Genomic DNA, 24,184 nt, shown 5'->3' with positions numbered 1-24,184 from the left:
AGGGGGGTAGACTGGAGGAGCAACACAGATTACAGAGGAGGTATGAACAGGGGGGAGACTGGAGGAGCAACACAGATTACAGAGGAGGTATGAACAGGGGGTAGACTGGAGTAGCAACACAGATTACAGAGGAGGTATGAACAGGGGGGTAGACTGGAGGAGCAACACAGATTACAGAGGAGGTATGAACAGGGGGGCAGACTGGAGGAGCAACACAGATTACAGAGGAGGTATGAACAGGGGGGAGACTGGAGGAGCAACACAGATTACAGAGGAGGTATGAACAGGGGGGAGACTGGAGGAGCAACACAGATTACAGAGGAGGTATGAACAGGGGGGTAGACTGGAGTAGCAACACAGATTACAGAGGAGGTATGAACAGGGGGGTAGACTGGAGGAGCAACACAGATTACAGAGGAGGTATGAACAGGGGGGCAGACTGGAGGAGCAAAACAGATTACAGAGGAGGTATGAACAGGGGGGAGACTGGAGGAGCAACACAGATTACAGAGGAGGTATGAACAGGGGGGAGAAAGGAGGAGCAACACAGATTACAGAGGAGGTATGAACAGGGGGGAGACTGGAGGAGCAACAAAGATTATTGAGGAGGTATGAACAGGGGGGCAGACTGGAGGAGCAACACAGATTACAGAGGAGGTATGAACAGGGGGGAGACTGGAGGAGCAACACAGATTACAGAGGAGGTATGAACAGGGGGGCAGACTGGAGGAGCAACACAGATTACAGAGGAGGTATGAACAGGGGGGTAGACTGGAGGAGCAACACAGATTACAGAGGAGGTATGAACAGGGGGTAGACTGGAGGAGCAACACAGATTACAGAGGAGGTATGAACAGGGGGTAGACTGGAGGAGCAACACAGATTACAGAGGAGGCAGGGGGAGACTGGAGGAGCAACACAGATTACAGAGGAGGTATGAACAGGGTGGTAGACTGGAGGAGCAACACAGATTACAGAGGAGGTATGAACAGGGGGGGAGACTGGAGGAGCAACACAGATTACAGAGGAGGTATGAACAGGGGGGGAGACTGGAGGAGCAACACAGATTACAGAGGAGGTATGAACAGGGGGGCAGACTGGAGGAGCAACACAGATTACAGAGGAGGTATGAACAGGGGGGCAGACTGGAGGAGCAACACAGATTACAGAGGAGGTATGAACAGAGGGGCAGACTAGAGGAGCAACACAGATTACAGAGGAGGTATGAACAGGGGGGTAGACTGGAGGAGCAACACAGATTACAGAGGAGGTATGAACAGGGGGGTAGACTGGAGGAGCAACACAGATTACAGAGGTATGAACAGGGGGGAGAGGAAGAGACAGGGGGAGACGGGGAGAGACAGGGGGGAGACGGGGAGAGACGTGGGAGAGGGGAGACCGGGAGCCCAAATGACACCCTATTCCCTATATAGTACACAGCTCTTGTCAAAGGTAGTGCACTATGTAGGGAATAGGGTGCCATTTAAGACAAAGACAATAACTTTGTGTATTGCACCTTTCATAATGTCATTTTGAGCTGCTGTCTGGGTCTCAGGCAGCAGTAAAGATAGTCTTGTTCCATTCAGATGTAGAAGGAAATGTTTTTAAATGCCTTTCCAATTAGGAAGAGCTGTTACAGAAAGAAGTGTATATAACAGTATGCTCTAGCTAGCTGTCTGGTGAAACAGCTGAAGTAACTAGGCCTACCAGAGAGAAAGGCCAGTATATAACAGTATACCCTAGCTAGCTGTCTGGTTGAACAGCTGAAGTAACTAGGCCTACCAGAGAGAAAGGCCAGTATATAACAGTATGCTCTAGCTAGCTGTCTGGTGAAACAGCTGAAGTAACTAGGTCTACCAGAGAGAAAGGCCAGTATATAACAGTATACCCTAGCTAGCTGTCTGGTTGAACAGCTGAAGTAACTAGGTCTACCAGAGAGAAAGGCCAGTATATAACAGTATACCCTAGCTAGCTGTCTGGTTGAACAGCTGAAGTAACTAGGCCTACCAGAGAGAAAGGCCAGTATATAACAGTATACCCTAGCTAGCTGTCTGGTTGAACAGCTGAAGTAACTAGGCCTACCAGAGAGAAAGGCCAGTATATAACAGTATACCCTAGCTAGCTGTCTGGTTGAACAGCTGAAGTAACTAGGTCTACCAGAGAGAAAGGCCAGTATATAACAGTATACCCTAGCTAGCTGTCTGGTTGAACAGCTGAAGTAACTAGGCCTACCAGAGTGAAAGGCCAGTATATAACAGTATACCCTAGCTAGCTGTCTGGTTGAACAGCTGAAGTAACTAGGTCTACCAGAGAGAAAGGCCAGTATATAACAGTATACCCTAGCTAGCTGTCTGGTTGAACAGCTGAAGTAACTAGGCCTACCAGAGAGAAAGGCCAGTATATAACAGTATACCCTAGCTAGCTGTCTGGTTGAACAGCTGAAGTAACTAGGCCTACCAGAGAGAAAGGCCAGTATATAACAGTATACCCTAGCTAGCTGTCTGGTTGAACAGCTGAAGTAACTAGGCCTACCAGAGTGAAAGGCCAGTATATAACAGTATACCCTAGCTAGCTGTCTGGTTGAACAGCTGAAGTAACTAGGTCTACCAGAGAGAAAGGCCAGTATATAACAGTATACCCTAGCTAGCTGTCTGGTTGAACAGCTGAAGTAACTAGGTCTACCAGAGAGAAAGGCCAGTATATAACAGTATACCCTAGCTAGCTGTCTGGTTGAACAGCTGAAGTAACTAGGCCTACCAGAGAGAAAGGCCAGTATATAACAGTATACCCTAGCTAGCTGTCTGGTTGAACAGCTGAAGTAACCAGGCCTACCAGAGTGAAAGGCCAGTATATAACAGTATGCTCTAGCTAGCTGTCTGGTTGAACAGCTGAAGTAACTAGGCCTACCAGAGTGAAAGGCCAGTATGTAACAGTATACCCTAGCTAGCTGTCTGGTTGAACAGCTGAAGTAACTAGGCCTACCAGAGAGAAAGGCCAGTATATAACAGTATACCCTAGCTAGCTGTCTGGTTGAACAGCTGAAGTAACTAGGTCTACCAGAGAGAAAGGCCAGTATATAACAGTATACTCTAGCTAGCTGTCTGGTTGAACAGCTGAAGTAACTAGGCCTACCAGAGAGAAAGGCCAGTATATAACAGTATACCCTAGCTAGCTGTCTGGTTGAACAGCTGAAGTAACTAGGCCTACCAGAGAGAAAGGCCAGTATATAACAGTATACCCTAGCTAGCTGTCTGGTTGAACAGCTGAAGTAACTAGGCCTACCAGAGAGAAAGGCCAGTATATAACAGTATACCCTAGCTAGCTGTCTGAACAGCTGAAGTAACTAGGCCTACCAGAGAGAAAGGCCAGTATATAACAGTATGCTCTAGCTAGCTGTCTGGTTGAACAGCTGAAGTAACTAGGCCTACCAGAGTGAAAGGCCAGTATATAACAGTATACCCTAGCTAGCTGTCTGGTTGAACAGCTGAAGTAACTAGGCCTACCAGAGAGAAAGGCCAGTATATAACAGTATACCCTAGCTAGCTGTCTGGTTGAACAGCTGAAGTAACTAGGTCTACCAGAGAGAAAGGCCAGTATATAACAGTATACCCTAGCTAGCTGTCTGGTTGAACAGCTGAAGTAACTAGGTCTACCAGAGAGAAAGGCCAGTATATAACAGTATACCCTAGCTAGCTGTCTGGTTGAACAGCTGAAGTAACTAGGTCTACCAGAGAGAAAGGCCAGTATATAACAGTATGCTCTAGCTAGCTGTCTGGTTGAACAGCTGAAGTAACCAGGCCTACCAGAGAGAAAGGCCAGTATGTAACAGTATGCTCTAGCTAGCTGTCTGGTTGAACAGCTGAAGTAACTAGGTCTACCAGAGAGAAAGGCCAGTATATAACAGTATACCCTAGCTAGCTGTCTGGTTGAACAGCTGAAGTAACTAGGTCTACCAGAGAGAAAGGCCAGTATATAACAGTATACCCTAGCTAGCTGTCTGGTTGAACAGCTGAAGTAACTAGGCCTACCAGAGAGAAAGGCCAGTATATAACAGTATACCCTAGCTAGCTGTCTGGTTGAACAGCTGAAGTAACTAGGTCTACCAGAGAGAAAGGCCAGTATATAACAGTATACCCTAGCTAGCTGTCTGGTTGAACAGCTGAAGTAACTAGGCCTACCAGAGAGAAAGGCCAGTATATAACAGTATACCCTAGCTAGCTGTCTGGTTGAACAGCTGAAGTAACTAGGTCTACCAGAGAGAAAGGCCAGTATATAACAGTATACCCTAGCTAGCTGTCTGGTTGAACAGCTGAAGTAACTAGGCCTACCAGAGAGAAAGGCCAGTATATAACAGTATGCTCTAGCTAGCTGTCTGGTTGAACAGCTGAAGTAACTAGGTCTACCAGAGAGAAAGGCCAGTATATAACAGTATACCCTAGCTAGCTGTCTGGTTGAACAGCTGAAGTAACTAGGCCTACCAGAGTGAAAGGCCAGTATATAACAGTATACCCTAGCTAGCTGTCTGGTTGAACAGCTGAAGTAACTAGGCCTACCAGAGTGAAAGGCCAGTATATAACAGTATACCCTAGCTAGCTGTCTGGTTGAACAGCTGAAGTAACCAGGCCTACCAGAGAGAAAGGCCAGTATATAACAGTATACCCTAGCTAGCTGTCTGGTTGAACAGCTGAAGTAACTAGGTCTACCAGAGAGAAAGGCCAGTATATAACAGTATACCCTAGCTAGCTGTCTGGTTGAACAGCTGAAGTAACTAGGCCTACCAGAGAGAAAGGCCAGTATATAACAGTATACCCTAGCTAGCTGTCTGGTAACAGCTGAAGTAACTAGGTCTACCAGAGAGAAAGGCCAGTATATAACAGTATGCTCTAGCTAGCTGTCTGGTTGAACAGCTGAAGTAACTAGGCCTACCAGAGTGAAAGGCCAGTATATAACAGTATACCCTAGCTAGCTGTCTGGTTGAACAGCTGAAGTAACTAGGCCTACCAGAGAGAAAGGCCAGTATATAACAGTATACCCTAGCTAGCTGTCTGGTTGAACAGCTGAAGTAACTAGGCCTACCAGAGAGAAAGGCCAGTATATAACAGTATACCCTAGCTAGCTGTCTGGTTGAACAGCTGAAGTAACTAGGCCTACCAGAGAGAAAGGCTAGGCTGCTGAGTGACTCATGTGTATCTGTCTGTCTTCCTGCCTCCCTCAGGTTACCATGACAACCACATAGTGATCCGTTGGTTCTGGGCGGCGGTGGAGAGGTTCAACAACGAGCAGAGACTCAGGCTGCTACAGGTGGGGGTGCACACACACACACACACACACACACACACACACACACACACACACACACACACACACACTACAAACAAAGACACAAACACACACACACACACACAAACAAACAAGCAAACAAAAACACACACAAACAAACACACACACACACAAACACATACAAACAAACACACACACACACACACACAAATAAACACACACACACATACAAATAAGCAAACACACACACACACAGACACACACACAAACAAACAACACATACACACATATACAAACAAACACACACACACATATACAAACAAACACACACACACACACACACACACACACACACATAAACAAACAAACACACACACATAGACATACAAACACACAGTGAGTAACAGCGACCTTCTTCTTTCTGCTCTGTTAGTTTGTGACGGGTACCTCCAGTATTCCCTACGAGGGTTTTGCCTCTCTCCGAGGCAGCAACGGACCCCGCAGGTTTTGTGTGGAGAAATGGGGCAAAGTTACCTCTCTACCCAGGTAAACTACTGTGCTGACTTCACTTGTAAGGCCAAGGGAACTGACTTTACTTGTAAGGCCAAGGGAACTGACTTTACTTGTAAGGCCAAGGGAACTGACTTTACTTCTAAGGCTAAGGGAACTGACTTTACTTGTAAGGCCAAGGGAACTGACTTTACTTCTAAGGCTAAGGGAACTGACTTTACTTCTAAGGCCAAGGGAACTGACTTTACTTGTGAGGCCAAGGGAACTGACTTTAATTGTAAGGCCAAGGGAACTGACTTTACTTGTAAGGCCAAGAGAACTGACTTCACTTGTGAGGCCAAGGGAACTGACTTTACTTGTAAGGCCAAGGGAACTGACTTCACTTGTAAGGCCAAGAGAACTGACTTCACTTGTAAGGCCAAGGGAACTGACTTCACTTGTGAGGCCAAGGGAACTGACTTCACTTGTGAGGCAAAGAGAACTGACTTCACTTGTGAGGCCAAGGGAACTGACTTCACTTGTGAGGCCAAGGGAACTGACTTCACTTGTGAGGCTAAGAGAACTGACTTCACTTGTAAGGCCAAGAGAACTGACTTCACTTGTAAGGCCAAGAGAACTGACTTCACTTGTGAGGCCAAGAGAACTGACTTCACTTGTAAGGCCAAGAGAACTGACTTCACTTGTAAGGCCAAGAGAACTGACTTCACTTGTGAGGCCAAGAGAACTGACTTCACTTGTAAGGCCAAGAGAACTGACTTCACTTGTGAGGCCAAGTGAACTGACTTCACTTGTGAGGCTAAGTGAACTCATGTAGTATATTATCAATTTGAGTATAATGTATGAAAAGGTATTATACAGACTGTTTTCACTGTGTTTGCGGTTGTCTCCTCCCCAGGGCTCACACCTGTTTCAACCGGCTGGACCTCCCTCCATATCCATCCTTCTCCATGCTGCACGAGAAGATGCTCACTGCCGTGGAGGAGACCAGCACCTTCGGCCTAGAGTGATGACCCCTATCACCTTTAACCCCCACTCCTCCTACGACCTTTGACCCTGACCTCTGAACTGTAGTATCACAGAGGTAGAGGAACCCAAATGGTTCAAGGGGATGACTGTCTAGTCTGTCTGGCACCCTGTTGTATCTTTATACACACTCACCTTCCTGAAGTGAGCTGAACAGAGGAGAATAGAGCGATGTCTATCAGAGGGTATGACCCCTGCACAACGCCAGGGTTTCCATGTGACGGTTAAGGTCACTTAGACACACTGCCAACACAAACCAAAGGAGAGCACCCTAACACTCACACCCTTGTTATTCCATTAGTGTCACGTCCTGGCCAGTATATAAGGTTAATTGTTTTGTAGTTTGGTCAGGGCGTGGCAGGGGGTATTTGTTTTATGTGGTTCGGGGTGGTGTGTTTTGTGTAAAGGGTGTTTGATTTAGTAATTCCGGGTTTTGGTTTATGTTTAGTATTCTATGGTTAGTCTAGGTTGTGTGTTTCTATGTTTGGTTGATTGGGGTTGGGACTCTCAGTTGAAGGCAGGTGTTGTCTATCTGCCTTTGATTGAGAGTTCCATATATTAGGGTGTGTTTGTATGTGTGATTTGTGGGTGATTGTTCTGTGTTTCGCCTTGTGCCTTACCAGACTGTTTTTGTTGATCGTTCGTGTTTTGTTATTTTGTACGTTCGTTTTGAAAGATAATTAAAAATCAAGATGAGCATTCACGTACCTGCTGCGTATTGGTCCTCATTCACCGACAACACCCGTGACAGAATCACCCACCACTCAAGGACCAAGCAGCAGAGGAAGGAGCAGACGGAGTTCGAGTTGGACTGGCGGGAGAAGTGGACTTGGGAGGAAGTTCTGGACGGGGCCGGACCCTGGCATCAGGCTGGGGATTATCGACGCCCGCAGGGGGAAATTGAGGCAGCCAAGGCAGAGAGGCGGTGGTACGAGGCCAAGTACGTGCTGAAGGAGAAGCACGAGAGGCACCCCCAAGAAAATTTTGGGGGGGGGCACACGGGTAGTTTGGCTAGGCGTAAGAAGAGCCGGAAGCCAGCTACTCGTGGTTATATGGAGGAGCGTATGGGGTGGAGAGCGCTATGTTTCGCTGAGGAGCGCACTATCTCACCCATACGCACGCACAGTCCGGTGCGCGTTATTCCAGCCCCTCGCAGGTGCCGTGCTAGAGCGGGCATCCAGCCTGGTAGGAGGATGCCTGCGCAGCGCATCTGGTCGCCGGTACGCCTCCGAGGACCAGGCTACCCAACTCCCGCTCTACGCACGGCTACCATCAGGCCCCTGCACAGCCCAGTCTGCCCTGTACGAGCACCCCGCTCGTACAGGGCTACTAGTTCCATCCAGCCAAGGCGGGTTGTGCAGGAGGTAAGATCTAGACCGGCTGTGCGCCTCCATAGCCCTGGGTTTCCAGCTCCTGTCTCTCGTGCGGACCCGGAAGTGCGTCAACCCAGTCCGACTCGTCCTGTTCCCGCTCCCCGCACTAGCCTGGAGGTGCGTGTACATAATCTGGTAAGCCCAGTACCAGCACCACGCACCAGGCTACAAGTGCGTCAACCCAGCCTCGCCAGTCAACAGTCTTCATCAGAGCTGCCCGCCAGTCAACAGTCTTCATCAGAGCTGCCCGCCAGTCAACAGTCATCATCAGAGCTGCCCGCCAGTCAACAGTCATCGTCAGAGCTGCCCGCCAGTCAACAGTCATCGTCAGAGCTGCCCGCCAGTCAACAGTCATCGTCAGAGCTGCCCGCCAGTCAACAGTCATCGTCAGAGCTGCCCGCCAGTCAACAGTCATCGTCAGAGCTGCCCGCCAGTCAACAGTCATCGTCAGAGCTGCCCGCCAGTCAACAGTCATCGTCAGAGCTGCCCGCCAGTCAACAGTTATCGTTAGAGCTGCCCGCCAGTCAACAGTCGTCAGAGCTGCCCGCCAGTCAACAGTCGTCAGAGCTGCCCGCCAGTCAACAGTCGCCAGAGAGGTCAGACTGCGCTGAACTGCCGGAGTGGTCAGACTGCGCTGAACTGCCGGAGTGGCCAGACTGCGCTGAACTGCCGGAGTGGCCAGACTGCGCTGAACTGCCGGAGTGGCCAGACTGCGCTGAACTGCCGGAGTGGCCAGACTGCGCTGAACTGCCGGAGTGGCCAGACTGCGCTGAACTGCCGGAGTGGCCAGACTGCGCTGAACTGCCGGAGTGGCCAGACTGCGCTGAACTGCCGGAGTGGCCAGACTGCGCTGAACTGCCGGAGTGGCCAGACTGCCCTGAACTGCCGGAGTGGCCAGACTGCCCTGAACTGCCGGAGTGGCCAGACTGCCCTGAACTGCCGGAGTGGCCAGACTGCCCTGAACTGCCGGAGTGGCCAGACTGCCCAGACTGTCCCGAATTGCCAGACTGCCCAGACTGTCCCGAATTGCCAGACTGCCCAGACTGTCCCGAATTGCCAGACTGCCCAGACTGTCCCGAATTGCCAGACTGCCCAGACTGTCCCGAATTGCCAGACTGCCCCCCGGCGATGCCAGAGTGGCCCGACAGCCTGGAACGGCCGGAGCCAGAGCCACCTCCAGAAATAGGTGGGTTGGGGAGGGGGGGTGTAGCACAGTGCCGTCGTTGACGGCAGCCACCCTCCCTTCCCTCCCTTTAGAAAAGGGGACTTTTTGTTGGTGTTGCTTGGGATTATTTTTTGTTAAGGTGCTTCTGGGGTAGCACCTTTAAGGGGGGGGGTACTGTCACGTCCTGGCCAGTATATAAGGTTAATTGTTTTGTAGTTTGGTCAGGGCGTGGCAGGGGGTATTTGTTTTATGTGGTTCGGGGTGGTGTGTTTTGTGTAAAGGGTGTTTGATTTAGTAATTCCGGGTTTTGGTTTATGTTTAGTATTCTATGGTTAGTCTAGGTTGTGTGTTTCTATGTTTGGTTGATTGGGGTTGGGACTCTCAGTTGAAGGCAGGTGTTGTCTATCTGCCTTTGATTGAGAGTTCCATATATTAGGGTGTGTTTGTATGTGTGATTTGTGGGTGATTGTTCTGTGTTTCGCCTTGTGCCTTACCAGACTGTTTTTGTTGATCGTTCGTGTTTTTGTTATTTTGTACGTTCATTTTGAAGATAATTAAAAATCAAGATGAGCATTCACGTACCTGCTGCGTTTTGGTCCTCATTCACCGACAACAACCGTGACAATTAGACCAATGGGAGAGATGGACTCGTAAGCCTCCAAACCAATCGCACAAAGAAGGAACAAAAACCAAGATCTGGAGTGAGACTCCAACTGGCTCATCACCTTTTATTATTTAAAATAGGGATTTCCAGAGGAGTCTTGTAAGGAAGGTGGTGGTCGAGCTTTTCCTGGAGAGCAAAAGAAACAAAGCTCCTTTATCTCACAGAGAGGTTGAGGCGGACATCACAGGACATCGCTCTTCTGAGAGGCTGAGGTGGACATCACAGGACATCGCTCTTCTGAGAGGCTGAGGTGGACATCACAGGACATCGCTCCTCTCTGAGAGGCTGAGGTGGACATCACAGGACATCGCTCCTCTCTGAGAGGCTGAGGTGGACATCACAGGACATCGCTCTTCTCAGAGAGGCTGAGGTGGACATCACAGGACATCGCTCCTCTCAGAGAGGCTGAGGCGGACATCACAGGACATCGCTCTTCTCTGAGAGGCTGAGGTGGACATCACAGGACATCGCTCTTCTCTGAGAGGCTGAGGTGGACATCACAGGACATCGCTCTTCTCTGAGAGGCTGAGGTGGACATCACAGGACATCGCTCCTCTCTGAGAGGCTGAGGTGGACCTCACAGGACATCGCTCCTCTCAGAGAGGCTGAGGTGGACATCACAGGACATCGCTCTTCTCTGAGAGGCTGAGGTGGACATCACAGGACATCGCTCTTCTCTGAGAGGCTGAGGTGGACATCACAGGACATCGCTCCTCTCAGAGAGGCTGAGGTGGACATCACAGGACATCGCTCTTCTCTGAGAGGCTGAGGTGGACATCACAGGACATCGCTCCTCTCAGAGAGGCTGAGGTGGACATCACAGGACATCGCTCTTCTCTGAGAGGCTGAGGTGGACATCACAGGACATCGCTCCTCTCAGAGAGGCTGAGGTGGACATCACAGGACAGTGTTGCTCCTGGAGAAGGGGATGAGAGGAGAGAGGAAGAGATGAAAGAAGACAAGACAGGTGCTCTTCAGCTGCTGTGGCCACGCCTCCTGCCCTGTCAGGGAGAGAACCAACCAATCAAGGTCCAGGCAGCTTTGTGACCTGACCTTGTTGAACACTCTGACAGGTGTGTTCTAGAACAGAACACTGAAGTAGCCTATCATGATGCGGTGGTGTCTGTGTGGTGAAGCTGAACTTGGATCTCTCTACAGGCTTTTCATCTATCTGCAAAATGTATTTTGTAACGGCCACAAACAATGATATGTTTTTGAATGTACCGACTGATATCACGATGATGCGCTTGAATGTGTCGTTTTTGTACGTCGCTCGATGACTCGTCAAATCTAAATGGCCGCCTCATTCTTAACAAACTTCAGGGCAAGCTATTAGCACGAATAACCAAACTCAGCTACGGTTTGTACGATAAAGACATTACATTGAGTTGGCTTTCCCATCATGTTAGACACAGCTCACACACACTCTTTCAGTGTTTTAGCTGTTTTCATTGTTTGCAAGTAAGTTGATTGTCATCGTCTCTTTATCATTGAGCTACACTGCCAGAGTAGAGGGTGATCTGAACTTTTTAAATCCGTCATGGTGGTTTGTTGCTCTTGTTTTTAACTTTCTTCTACTTTTTCTTCTTATGTACATTATCCTGATTGAATACGTTGGTTTGATCTGTTCCTATTTCAGTAGGGGTTGGGACCCCGATATAACATCATATAATGACAAATGTTCGTATGACCATGATAATGAAAGTTAAACATGGTGATTAACAACCTGCATGTCGAGAGACACACACACACACACACACACACACACACACACACACACACACACACACACACACACACACACACACACACACACACACACACACACACACACACACACAGGCTTACATCATGCAAGTATAATGTGATCTGTGTGTGGGTGATGGTAAGGTCAAGGGACATTTATAGCTTTATAAAGACTTGTGACAGAGAACATGTTGAAGTCATATACAAGCACAGATGCCCATGGTATGCTATTACACTGACTGTTTTGATGGGGGAAATGTTGGTTTTCAAGTGAGGGGAAAAAATATATTTTAGAGACGTATCTACAGTACTAGGAAGTTTTAAGACGAGGAGTAATGATAATATGAAGGAAGAGTCATAGAAACAAATACATATTTGTCATGTTTTTCACTTCATACTCTGCCTTAGAAGGCATTAGTCTGCCTTCTGATACCACCATATTCTACTCTCAGGGTGCGTTCCAGGTCGCCTTTACTGCAGTCGCGCTGCGGCTGAGCATTTTAGCCGATTACTATATTATATGTATATCATATTAATGTGGTTCCAGAGAGGTAAATACTTTTCCAGAGGTTGTGAGGGACTATCATCTGAGCAGTGTGTCGACTGCAATAACGATGACATGAAACACGCCCAATGTCTTTGTTTCAGGGCTGTGACCACACCCGGCCACCATCACATCCCGAGACTGTGGAATGTAGCTAACAGAATGTAAGGGACTGAAATAGAACAACTTCCTGCATTCTCTTCCATCATCCCAGGGCCAGTGAGAGACTGAGGGCAGATATATTACATGTTTTCCGTTAAAAACATACTTTAAAAAAAGGGAAGTGCACAGTGGCATAACGTGTATTTATGTTTTCCATTTTAGTAATTTATCAGACGCTCTTATCCAGAGCGATTTACAGTTAGTGCATTCATCTTAATAAACTGTAGCTAGGTGGGACGGGTTCTGGTGTAGTTTTTGAGCATAGACTGAAGCTAGGGAGGGGAAGTTTCTCTTGCTGTTTCGTAGGTATGCACCATGGTCTTGTAGTGGATGCGAGCATTACGGGAATACTGAACATGAGCTGGGGTGGCTTGCAAGAAGTTCTTATAACTTTTTGCGTACTGACAGTACACCTTTCTCTCATTCTGACTCCCTCTCTGTCTGCAAATTTACATTTAAAAAGCCAAACCTAACAATATTTCCAGAAATATTGCCCCTGTCTGTCTGTGTGGTGCGCGCGTTTGTCCATCACTCCAGCCAGTTGACGTGACAAACCATCTTGTGAGTTGACAGAAATACTTTCCCCAAAACCTTTTCAATTAAATATTTATTGGAGGTAGGCTTACCTGGCAGAAGTATATAATGAGTATCTATTATTTGTTATTTGAAAACTTGAAATGCGCAGAAATAAAATGAAATGCCATGAAATGCGCAGCAGTATGGAACCATTGCTGGACTGGCACATTCCTCACTCAGATGCGCAATTAAAGGGCCAGATGCGCAATTACGGGAAAATTGCACAAAGATATCTACATTTGTTAGTTTTCTTCCAGACCTAAAAAAAAAAATGTCCTCAGAGGCGATTTAAGAATCGACTTGAACTCAGAACATCCCATTTCGTTGTTTCTCTATGAATCATTTTAATTTTGAGTGAAAACAATTCTAAAACCAGGAAAAACAACACTGACAACAAATCTCTGATTTTAGAGTTGTTTATTAACCATTATTTTATCAGGTATATTGACAGAAAATATAGTGAACTACTTTCTCTTGTGTATCAAGGACCTGGAGAAGAATGGGCCTATTTTATAATGTACAAAGAAATGAGTAGCTCTAATGGCAGAAAAGGTTGGAGACGCCTGATTTGCACTGAATGTACCAATGTTTTGGGGCTTTAATTGGGGCTTTTGACGCTATTCATCCAAGTCTTGGTCTCTCAACCTCCATGGTCTTCACATTCACCACCATCACTGAGTAACCGATAGCCCATCACACCAACCCACTAGTTCTTTACTCACAGAAACACTTTAACTACAACACAACATGTGTATATATATATATATATATATATATATATATATATAAAAATTATCACTAATTGTGACCAATTTGAAAGTTGCATCCATGTTTCAGTTGTTCTCACCTTCTTGTAATGGAATGTTCTGTCTGTTCCTCTCTGGCTGGCTGTCTGCCTGTCTGGTCCTGTGACCGGCAGGACTCTAGGATTAGATACTGTCTGCTGGGGGGTTCAAGGCTGTGTCTTTGTCAGAGCTTCACTCTATGCAAAGCTTTTTTCTCCGTGTCACTCCTTTATGATTGTATGAAAAAAAAAAGATAAAAATAATTGATTAAATGTGTCTCTGTGTCTATTGTGTTGGGAGTTGAACATGGATTACGTTTCTATTAGTAGTGGTATATTCAGTATTACGTTTTTTGGCAATTTTTTTCATAAATGAATAAATAAATCAAATTGAAAGGTAAGATGTCATTGTGCATAACTGATCCCTCCCCTTCAACCTGTTGCTAAGAGCAACCGAAGCGTCAGCGGACTGTACACAGAAGAGCAATGCTAGTTAACGTCAGCTAGCAAGCTAATAGCTGGAAGTGGCTGTTTTAGTTTACGTTAAGTTCAAGAAATGTCATAATATAATGCAATTTGATTCAAGTCAATAGGTTAGTTTCTCTCTAAAAACGGTAAGGAAATGCCACCAAAAAGAGTCAAAAGCGGGACAGTGTCTGCTGCTGGTGCAACGGCAGTTGGAAACAAAGGTTGGGAAACTGGACTCACTACTGCACCATTTGAGGAGGTAGGTAACGTTAACAGTTTGCTAACTTTAGCTAGCTAGAACTTTAGTAAAGCTAGATATCTAGCTAGTGAAACACTATTTAAACACACTAAACTTTAAGGGGCCAGCTACAAAAGCAGGGAATGACTTCACTTGGCTATGTTGTTGTTCTTCACTGATCAGTGTTGTCTGATGATGATGATGATGATGCTAGGAGACTTGGAAGGCCAGCATTTCTCTGGTGGTGGGAGAGAGGCTGAAGGATGAGGAGCTGATCGGTGCTCTGCTGCTGGCTGTACAGAAGCCCCTACGCAGGCTCTTCAGCGTGGTCACCTGGGACACCACCCTAGAAAAGGTCAGTAACACAAAGTCTGATTGTTCACAGTCAAGCGTATATCAACCAATGAATGAAATGCTTCACAGATCCATGAACTGGGAAACCCAAAAATCAAGAAGACCAAGGATGCACCCATGTTTTATGAGGTATGTAATGCACCCATGTTTTATGAGGTATGTAATGCACCCATGTTTTATGAGGTATGTAATGCACCCATGTTTTATGAGGTATGTAATGCACCCATGTTTTATGAGGTATGTAATGCACCCATGTTTTATGAGGTATGTAATGCACCCATGTTTTATGAGGTATGTAATGCACCCATGTTTTATGAGGTATGTAATGCACCCATTTTTCAGTAAAATGTGCTCTATAGGCTATTCATTTCAAAAGACACATTTACGAAGCAGCAGAGAAAGAGTTGCACAATAAATTAGAACTATTACTCACTTTCTGTCTATTCTACATCAAGTATGTTGTTTGTCTATAAAGGTGATGGAGGCAGCCAAGGTCCTGCTGGATGCAGGAGAGGAGCTGCCCTGTGACCTGCTGGGTAAACTGCTCAAGTTCCAGCTCCTGGGAGTCAAGGCCAACGACCAGCAGAGGAGAGCCACAGAGATGAGGGTAGGAAGGAACTCCTGGCAGCCATCAACAATTATCAGTCATCTTATCGCCCTGGCAACAGTCAGCTTTCCTAGAGAATCTTTTGAAGTGTTATTGTCAGATAGAGTTATAGTAGTATTGTAACATTGGTGATAAGAAACCTTGTCTGAGACATGAAGACTAGCCTGCGCTACCTGTTAATGCCTAGGCTTCAGCTCTGCAGGCTAACGCAGTCTTCTGGCACAGAGGAGACCCGGATTTGAACCGCAGTATGCAGTATTAGCACCACTTAGTTTAATCCACTCTCTCCCAGGCTGCTGAGGAGAAGGGTAAGGGCAAGGCTGGCAATGCCTCCCCAACCAAAGACAAAGGTGGTGCCAAGCCTGCCGCCAAAGGTGACAAGGGGAAGAAAGGGGCAGAGCCCAGTGCCCCAACCAAGGACACCAAGCTGAAAAAGAGGGGCGAGGAGGATGAGACCAACAAGTATATAGGTGAGCAGTCTACTCTGTCTCAGTGATCACACATACAGTATAGTATGTTAGGTTGTTAGTATGAGGTTGGTTGTCACTTTGTGTTGGGGAGACTGGGTGGTTGTCTCTCTCTCTCTCTCTCTCTCTCTCTCTCTCTCTCTCTCTCTCTCTCTCTCTCTCTCTCTCTCTCTCTCTCTCTCTCTCTCTCTCTCTCTCTCTCTCTCTCTCTCTCTCTCTCTCACCTCTCATGCTTTCGTGTGTGTGTGTGTGTGTGTGTGTGTGTGTGTGTGTGTGTGTGTGTGTGTGTGTGTGTGTGTGTGTGTGTGTGTCTAGACGATGAGCCAGACGATGGACCGCAGCACTACGTCCTGGTGGTGGGCTTCCAGCAGGCTCAGCTGGTCTCTGTGCTGGACTCCCTGGGGGTCCATGTGTCCAACATTATCAAGCTGACCTCACAGAGACCAGACCGGCCAGAAGGATCACAGGAAGGGAGTGATGCCAAACCCCTGGATGGGGGTAAGACTCAGATTGGCATCACTGTGAGGTTTGGATTGATTTAGCCTGGGATTTTGAGTGTTTTGTTCCACTGGTTTCATTGTACAGTCAGGGTAAACTGAATCAAGCACAGCAGAGGTATTTGACAGTATTTCATATTGGCAGTACAGTATTGATCTATCAAGCAATTCATTTTAATGTGATTTGTGTTGCTAAATGCTGCTATTGTGTTCCTGTAGACGCGGAGACTAACATTAGGAGAAGACAACGGGAGCAGTTCTGGGGTCAGTTGGAAGGGGTGCTAAACAGTGGCTCAGCATTCTCCAAGCTGTTTGATGTGGCCCGCCTCAGTCACACCGCTAAAGAGATCCTGTCACCACAAGACAAGGATAGCCCAGAGGCTATGGTGATTTCCTTGCCTTCTTCTTCTTCTGATTCTTCTGCTGCTGCTGCTGCTGCTGCTTCTTCTTCTTCTGATTCTTCTTCTTCTGATTCTTCTGCTGCTGCTGCTGCTGCTTCTTCTTCTTCTGATTCTTCTGCTGCTGCTGCTGCTGCTTCTTCTTCTTCTGATTCTTCTGCTGCTTCTTCTTCTTCTTCTGATTCTTCTTCTGCTGATTCTTCTGCTGCTTCTTCTTCTGATTCTTCTTCTGCTGCTGCTTCTTCTTCTGCTGCTGCTTCTTCTTCTGCTGCTGCTTCTTCTACTGATTCTTCTTCTTCTGCTTCTTCTTCTTCTGATTCTTCTTCTGCTGCTGCTTCTTCTTCTTCTGATTCTGCTGCTGCTGCTGCTCCTCCTTCTTCGCTTCCTCCTCTTTCTTCTTCTTCTTCCCCTTCTTCTTCCTCTTCTTCTGATATCAATCAAAGCCCTGACGAGAAGGCCGAGTCTGAAACCTAAGCAATAAACATTATCAAGAGCAGTGTGGGGTCTTTCTTTAATTATTATAATTTGTATAATGTACTTAAAATGCCATGTTAATATGTTGTGTTGTAGCTTGGGTTTGGGACACGTCTGTTTGAGGACGTGGCGTGTCTGATCTATGACTGTCTGGACTGGAGGAGACAGCATCAACACTACCTGAACAACATGAGACTGGTCCAGGTGCCATCTGTCCCCAGGGCTGGGGCACGCACCACCCAGGACAGCCCTGCAGAGGTACTGTACCAGAAACACACATGCATGCACACACAGGAGGAACTGACTGGTGGATGGAGCATGAAACCATACTGAATATACACAATACTGTCTTTATTTCACGTAGGCCTGTTTTCTGCTTCTACATGTAGCAGAAATGTTGAGGAATATTTTCTGTCATATCTTAGATGGTTCAGACCACAACGCCTCAGACACCTGGGTCCAAGAAGAGACAAGCCCAAGAGGAGACCACTCCAGGTATTCTACAGCTTCACTAACACTCTGTAGGACAGGTGATGTTATAATGGATAGTTCAAGTAAATGATTCCAGTTTACTGATAGCTGAATGGAAGTGAATTGACCCTAACCCAGGGAGCTGATGTCTGTTGTTGTCCCTGTAGACCCTGAACCGGCTGCTCTGAGTACTGATGTGGACATGCGTTACTATAACGACCTGCTGGACCAGATTCCTCCTGAAGCCTCCTCTGTTCCCCTCATACTACACTGCATGCTGGAGCAGGTTCTGTTCTGTTCTCTTCATACTACACTGGAGCAGGTCCTGTCCTGTTCCCTTCATACTACACTGGAGCAGGTCCTGTTCTCTTCATACTACACTGGAGCAGGTCCTGTTCTCTTCATACTACACTGCATGCTGGAGCAGGTTCTGTTCTGTTCTCTTCATACTACACTGCATGCTGGAGCAGGTTCTGTTCTGTTCTCTTCATACTACACTGGAGCAGGTCCTGTCCTGTTCCCTTCATACTACACTGGAGCAGGTCCTGTTCTCTTCATACTACACTGCATGCTGGAGCAGGTTCTGTTCTGTTCCCTTCATACTACTCTGGAGCAGGTCCTGTTCCCTTCATACTACTCTGGAGCAGGTCCTGTTCCCTTCATACTACACTGCATGCTGGAGCAGGTCCTGTTCCCTTCATATTACACTGGAGCAGGTCCTGTTCCCTTCATACTACACTGGAGCAGGTCCTGTTCCCTTCATACTACACTGGAGCAGGTCCTGTTCTCTTCATACTACACTGCATGCTGGAGCAGGTTCTGTTCTGTTCCCTTCATACTACTCTGGAGCAGGTCCTGTTCCCTTCATACTACTCTGGAGTAGGTCCTGTTCCCTTCATACTATACTGGAGCAGGTCCTGTTCCCTTCATACTACACTGGAGCAGGTACTGTTCTCTTCATACTACACTGGAGCAGGTTCTGTTCCCCTCATACTACACTGGAGCAGGTACTGTTCTCTTCATACTACACTGGAGCAGGTCCTGTTCCCTTCATACTACACTGGAGCAGGTACTGTTCTCTTCATACTACACTGGAGCAGGTTCTGTTCCCCTCATACTACACTGGAGCAGGTCCTGTTCCCTTCATACTACTCTGGAGCAGGTCCTGTTCCCTTCATATTACACTGGAGCAGGTCCTGTTCCCTTCATACTACACTGGAGCAGGTCCTGTTCCCTTCATACTACACTGGAGCAGGTCCTGTTCCCTTCATACTACACTGGAGCAGGTCCTGTTCTCTTCATACTACACTGGAGCAGGTCCTGTTCTCTTCATACTACACTGGAGCAGGTCCTGTTCTCTTCATACTACACTGGAGCAGGTTCTGTTCCCCTCATACTACACTGCATGCTGGAGCAGGTTCTGTTCTGTTCCCTTCATACTACTCTGGAGCAGGTCCTGTTCCCTTCATACTACTCTGGAGCAGGTCCTGTTCCCTTCACACTACACTGCATGCTGGAGCAGGTCCTGTTCCCTTCATACTATACTGGAGCAGGTCCTGTTCCCTTCATACTACACTGGAGCAGGTCCTGTTCCCTTCATACTATACTGGAGCAGGTCCTGTTCCCTTCATACTACACTGGAGCAGGTCCTGTTCCCTTCATACTACACTGGAGCAGGTCCTGTTCCCTTCATACTACACTGGAGCAGGTACTGTTCTCTTCATACTACACTGGAGCAGGTTCTGTTCCCCTCATACTACACTGGAGCAGGTCCTGTTCCCTTCATACTACTCTGGAGCAGGTCCTGTTCCCTTCATATTACACTGGAGCAGGTCCTGTTCCCTTCATACTATACTGGAGCAGGTCCTGTTCCCTTCATACTACACTGGAGCAGGTCCTGTTCCCTTCATACTACACTGGAGCAGGTCCTGTTCTCTTCATACTACTCTGGAGCAGGTCCTGTTCTGTTCCCTTCATACTACACTGGAGCAGGTCCTGCTCTGTTCCCTTCATACTACACTGGAGCAGGTCCTGTTCTGTTCTCTTCATACTACTCTGGAGCAGGTTCTGTTCTGTTCCCTTCATACTACACTGGAGCAGGTCCTGTTCTCTTCATACTACACTGGAGCAGGTCCTGTTCTCTTCATACTACTCTGGAGCAGGTCCTGTTCCCTTCATACTACACTGGAGCAGGTCCTGTTCTCTTCATACTACACTGGAGCAGGTCCTGTTCTCTTCATACTACACTGGAGCAGGTCCTGTTCCCTTCATATTACACTGGAACAGGTCCTGTTCTCTTCATACTACACTGGAGCAGGTTCTGTTCCCCTCATACTACACTGCATGCTGGAGCAGGTTCTATTCTGTTTCCTTCATACTACACTGGAGCAGGTACTGTTCCCTTCATACTACACTGGAGCAGGTTCTGTTCCCTTCATACTACACTGCATGATGGAGCAGGTTCTGTTCTGTTCTCTTCATACTACACTGCATGCTGGAGCAGGTCCTGTTCTGTTCTCTTCATACTACACTGGAGCAGGTTCTGTTCTGTTCCCTTCATACTACACTGGAGCAGGTCCTGTTTTGTTCTCTTCATACTACACTGGAGCAGGTCCTGTTCTGTTCCCTTCATACTACACTGGAGCAGGTCCTGTTCTGTTCTCTTCATACTACACTGGAGCAGGTCCTGTTCTGTTCCCTTCATACTACACTGGAGCAGGTCCTGTTCTCTTCATACTACACTGCATGCTGGAGCAGGTTCTGTTCTGTTCTCTTCATACTACACTGGAGCAGGTCCTGTCCTGTTCCCTTCATACTACACTGGAGCAGGTCCTGTTCTCTTCATACTACACTGGAGCAGGTCCTGTTCTCTTCATACTACACTGCATGCTGGAGCAGGTTCTGTTCTGTTCTCTTCATACTACACTACATGCTGGAGCAGGTTCTGTTCTGTTCTCTTCATACTACACTGGAGCAGGTCCTGTCCTGTTCCCTTCATACTACACTGGAGCAGGTCCTGTTCTCTTCATACTACACTGGAGCAGGTCCTGTTCTCTTCATACTACACTGGAGCAGGTCCTGTTCTCTTCATACTACACTGCATGCTGGAGCAGGTTCTGTTCTGTTCCCTTCATACTACTCTGGAGCAGGTCCTGTTCCCTTCATACTACTCTGGAGCAGGTCCTGTTCCCTTCATACTACACTGCATGCTGGAGCAGGTCCTGTTCCCTTCATACTATACTGGAGCAGGTCCTGTTCCCTTCATACTATACTGGAGCAGGTCCTGTTCCCTTCATACTATACTGGAGCAGGTCCTGTTCCCTTCATACTACACTGCATGCTGGAGCAGGTCCTGTTCCCTTCATACTATACTGGAGCAGGTCCTGTTCCCTTCATACTACACTGGAGCAGGTCCTGTTCCCTTCATACTATACTGGAGCAGGTCCTGTTCCCTTCATACTACTCTGGAGCAGGTCCTGTTCCCTTCATACTATACTGGAGCAGGTCCTGTTCCCTTCATACTATACTGGAGCAGGTACTGTTCTCTTCATACTACACTGGAGCAGGTCCTGTTCCCTTCATACTACACTGGAGCAGGTACTGTTCTCTTCATACTACACTGGAGCAGGTCCTGTTCCCTTCATACTACTCTGGAGCAGGTCCTGTTCCCTTCATATTACACTGGAGCAGGTTCTGTTCCCCTCATACTACACTGGAGCAGGTCCTGTTCCCTTCATACTACTCTGGAGCAGGTCCTGTTCCCTTCATATTACACTGGAGCAGGTCCTGTTCCCTTCATACTATACTGGAGCAAGTCCTGTTCCCTTCATACTACACTGGAGCAGGTCCTGTTCCCTTCATACTACACTGGAGCAGGTCCTGTTCTCTTCATACTACACTGGAGCAGGTCCTGTTCTCTTCATACTACACTGGAGCAGGTTCTGTTCCCCTCATACTACACTGCATGCTGGAGCAGGTTCTGTTCTGTTCCCTTCATACTACTCTGGAGCAGGTCCTGTTCCCTTCATACTACTCTGGAGCAGGTCCTGTTCCCTTCACACTACACTGCATGCTGGAGCAGGTCCTGTTCCCTTCATACTATACTGGAGCAGGTCCTGTTCCCTTCATACTACACTGGAGCAGGTCCTGTTCCCTTCATACTATACTGGAGCAGGTCCTGTTCCCTTCATACTACTCTGGAGCAGGTCCTGTTCCCTTCATACTATACTGGAGCAGGTCCTGTTCCCTTCATACTATACTGGAGCAGGTACTGTTCTCTTCATACTACACTGGAGCAGGTCCTGTTCCCTTCATACTACACTGGAGCAGGTACTGTTCTCTTCATACTACACTGGAGCAGGTTCTGTTCCCCTCATACTACACTGGAGCAGGTCCTGTTCTCTTCATACTACTCTGGAGCAGGTCCTGTTCCCTTCATATTACACTGGAGCAGGTCCTGTTCCCTTCATATTACACTGGAGCAGGTCCTGTTCCCTTCATACTACACTGGAGCAGGTCCTGTTCCCTTCATACTATACTGGAGCAGGTCCTGTTCCCTTCATACTACACTGGAGCAGGTCCTGTTCCCTTCATACTACACTGGAGCAGGTCCTGTTCTCTTCATACTACACTGGAGCAGGTCCTGTTCTCTTCATACTACACTGGAGCAGGTTCTGTTCCCCTCATACTACACTGCATGCTGGAGCAGGTTCTGTTCTGTTCCCTTCATACTACACTGGAGCAGGTCCTGTTCTCTTCATACTACTCTGGAGCAGGTCCTGTTCTGTTCCCTTCATACTACACTGGAGCAGGTCCTGTTCTGTTCCCTTCATACTACACTGGAGCAGGTCCTGTACTGTTCTCTTCATACTACTCTGGAGCAGGTCCTGTTCCCTTCATACTACACTGGAGCAGGTCCTGTTCTCTTCATACTACACTGGAGCAGGTCCTGTTCTCTTCATACTACACTGGAGCAGGTCCTGTTCTCTTCATACTACACTGGAGCAGGTCCTGTTCCCTTCATATTACACTGGAACAGGTCCTGTTCTCTTCATACTACACTGGAGCAGGTTCTGTTCCCCTCATACTACACTGCATGCTGGAGCAGGTTCTATTCTGTTTCCTTCATACTACACTGGAGCAGGTACTGTTCCCTTCATACTACACTGGAGCAGGTTCTGTTCCCTTCATACTACACTGCATGATGGAGCAGGTTCTGTTCTGTTCTCTTCATACTACACTGCATGCTGGAGCAGGTCCTGTTCTGTTCTCTTCATACTACACTGGAGCAGGTTCTGTTCTGTTCCCTTCATACTACACTGGAGCAGGTCCTGTTCTCTTCATACTACACTGGAGCAGGTCCTGTTTTGTTCTCTTCATACTACACTGGAGCAGGTCCTGTTGTGTTCCCTTCATACTACACTGGAGCAGGTCCTGTTCTGTTCTCTTCATACTACACTGGAGCAGGTCCTGTTCCCTTCATACTACATTGGAGCAGGTTCTGTTCCCTTCATACTACACTGGAGCAGGTCCTGTTCTGTTCTCTTCATACTACACTGGAGCAGGTCCTGTTCTGTTCCCTTCATACTACACTGGAGCAGGTCCTGTTCTGTTCTCTTCATACTACACTGGAGCAGGTCCTGTGCTGTTCCCTTCATACTACATTGGAGCAGGTCCTGTTCTCTTCATACTATACTGGAGCAGGTTCTGTTATCTTCATACTACTTTGGAGCAGGTCCTGTTCTCTTCATACTACACTGGATCAGGTCCTGTTCTGTTCCCTTCATACTACACTGGAGCAGGTCCTGTTCTGTTCCCTTCATACTACACTGGAGCAGGTCCTGTGCTGTTCCCTTCATACTACACTGGAGCAGGTCCTGTTCTCTTCATACTACACTGGAGCAGGTTCTGTTATCTTCATACTACACTGGAGCAGGTTCTGTTCTGTTCCCTTCATACTACACTGGAGCAGGTTCTGTTCTGTTCCCTTCATACTACATTGGAGCAGGTCCTGTTCTGTTCTCTTCATACTACATTGGAGCAGGTCCTGTTCTGTTCTCTTCATACTACACTGGAGCAGGTTCTGTTCCCTTCATACTACACTGGAGCTGGTTCTGATCTGTTCCCGTCATACTACACTGGAGCTGGTTCTGTTCCCTTCATACTACACTGGAGCAGGTTCTGTTCTGTTCCCTTCATACTACACTGGAGCAGGTTCTGTTCTCTTCATACTACACTGGAGCAGGTTCTATTCTGTTCTCTTCCTACTACACTGGAGCAGGTTCTGTTCTGTTCCCTTCATACTACATTGGAGCAGGTTCTGTTCCCTTAATACTACACTGGAGCTGGTCCTGTTCTGTTCCCTTCATACTACACTGGAGCAG

At 47.5% G+C, this 24,184-nt stretch overlaps 2 protein-coding genes and 1 long non-coding RNA gene across 13 annotated transcripts in view; all 3 read left to right on the top strand.

The window, feature by feature from the left end:
- LOC106574939 (E3 ubiquitin-protein ligase HECW2) overlaps positions 1-7,313 on the top strand; it is a 205,142-nt gene extending 197,829 nt beyond the window's left edge. For 2 of the 4 annotated variants that reach the window (XM_045698273.1, XM_045698272.1), the window contains exons 29-31: positions 5,216-5,301; positions 5,714-5,826; positions 6,686-7,312. In XM_045698273.1, the coding sequence (XP_045554229.1) occupies positions 5,216-5,301; positions 5,714-5,826; positions 6,686-6,797 (311 nt within the window). In that variant the 3' untranslated portion in view covers positions 6,798-7,312. Of the gene's footprint in view, positions 1-5,215; positions 5,302-5,713; positions 5,827-6,685 lie in introns of all 4 variants that reach the window. The other 2 variants (XM_045698274.1, XM_045698275.1) reach the window with 2 other exon arrangements.
- A 2,404-nt stretch (positions 7,314-9,717) lies between these two features.
- On the top strand, positions 9,718-14,095 carry LOC123727908 (uncharacterized). The gene is made up of 2 exons (XR_006759863.1): positions 9,718-10,183; positions 10,260-14,095. It is a non-coding gene; the product is annotated as an uncharacterized lncRNA (long non-coding RNA).
- A 162-nt stretch (positions 14,096-14,257) lies between these two features.
- spag17 (sperm associated antigen 17) overlaps positions 14,258-24,184 on the top strand; it is a 46,562-nt gene continuing 36,635 nt past the window's right edge. For 7 of the 8 annotated variants that reach the window (XR_006759861.1, XR_006759860.1, XM_045698269.1 and 4 more), the window contains exons 1-10: positions 14,258-14,554; positions 14,748-14,888; positions 14,957-15,016; positions 15,363-15,494; positions 15,787-15,964; positions 16,277-16,459; positions 16,678-16,844; positions 17,427-17,588; positions 17,756-17,825; positions 17,969-18,087. Coding sequence is in view for 6 of the 8 variants with exons in the window: in XM_045698269.1 (XP_045554225.1) it covers positions 14,450-14,554; positions 14,748-14,888; positions 14,957-15,016; positions 15,363-15,494; positions 15,787-15,964; positions 16,277-16,459; positions 16,678-16,844; positions 17,427-17,588; positions 17,756-17,825; positions 17,969-18,087 (1,317 nt within the window). In the remaining 2 variants the exon portion in view is untranslated. Of the gene's footprint in view, positions 14,555-14,747; positions 14,889-14,956; positions 15,017-15,362; positions 15,495-15,786; positions 15,965-16,276; positions 16,460-16,677; positions 16,845-17,426; positions 17,589-17,755; positions 17,826-17,968; positions 18,088-22,811; positions 22,909-24,184 lie in introns of those variants that run through there. The other variant, XM_045698271.1, reaches the window with a different exon arrangement.

This window comes from Salmo salar, chromosome ssa16 (assembly GCF_905237065.1).
Source record: "Salmo salar chromosome ssa16, Ssal_v3.1, whole genome shotgun sequence".
Classification (NCBI taxonomy): Eukaryota; Metazoa; Chordata; class Actinopteri; order Salmoniformes; family Salmonidae; genus Salmo; species Salmo salar.
The sequence above is the reverse complement of the archived record's forward strand: the minus strand, read 5'-3'. Positions and strand labels throughout refer to the sequence as shown.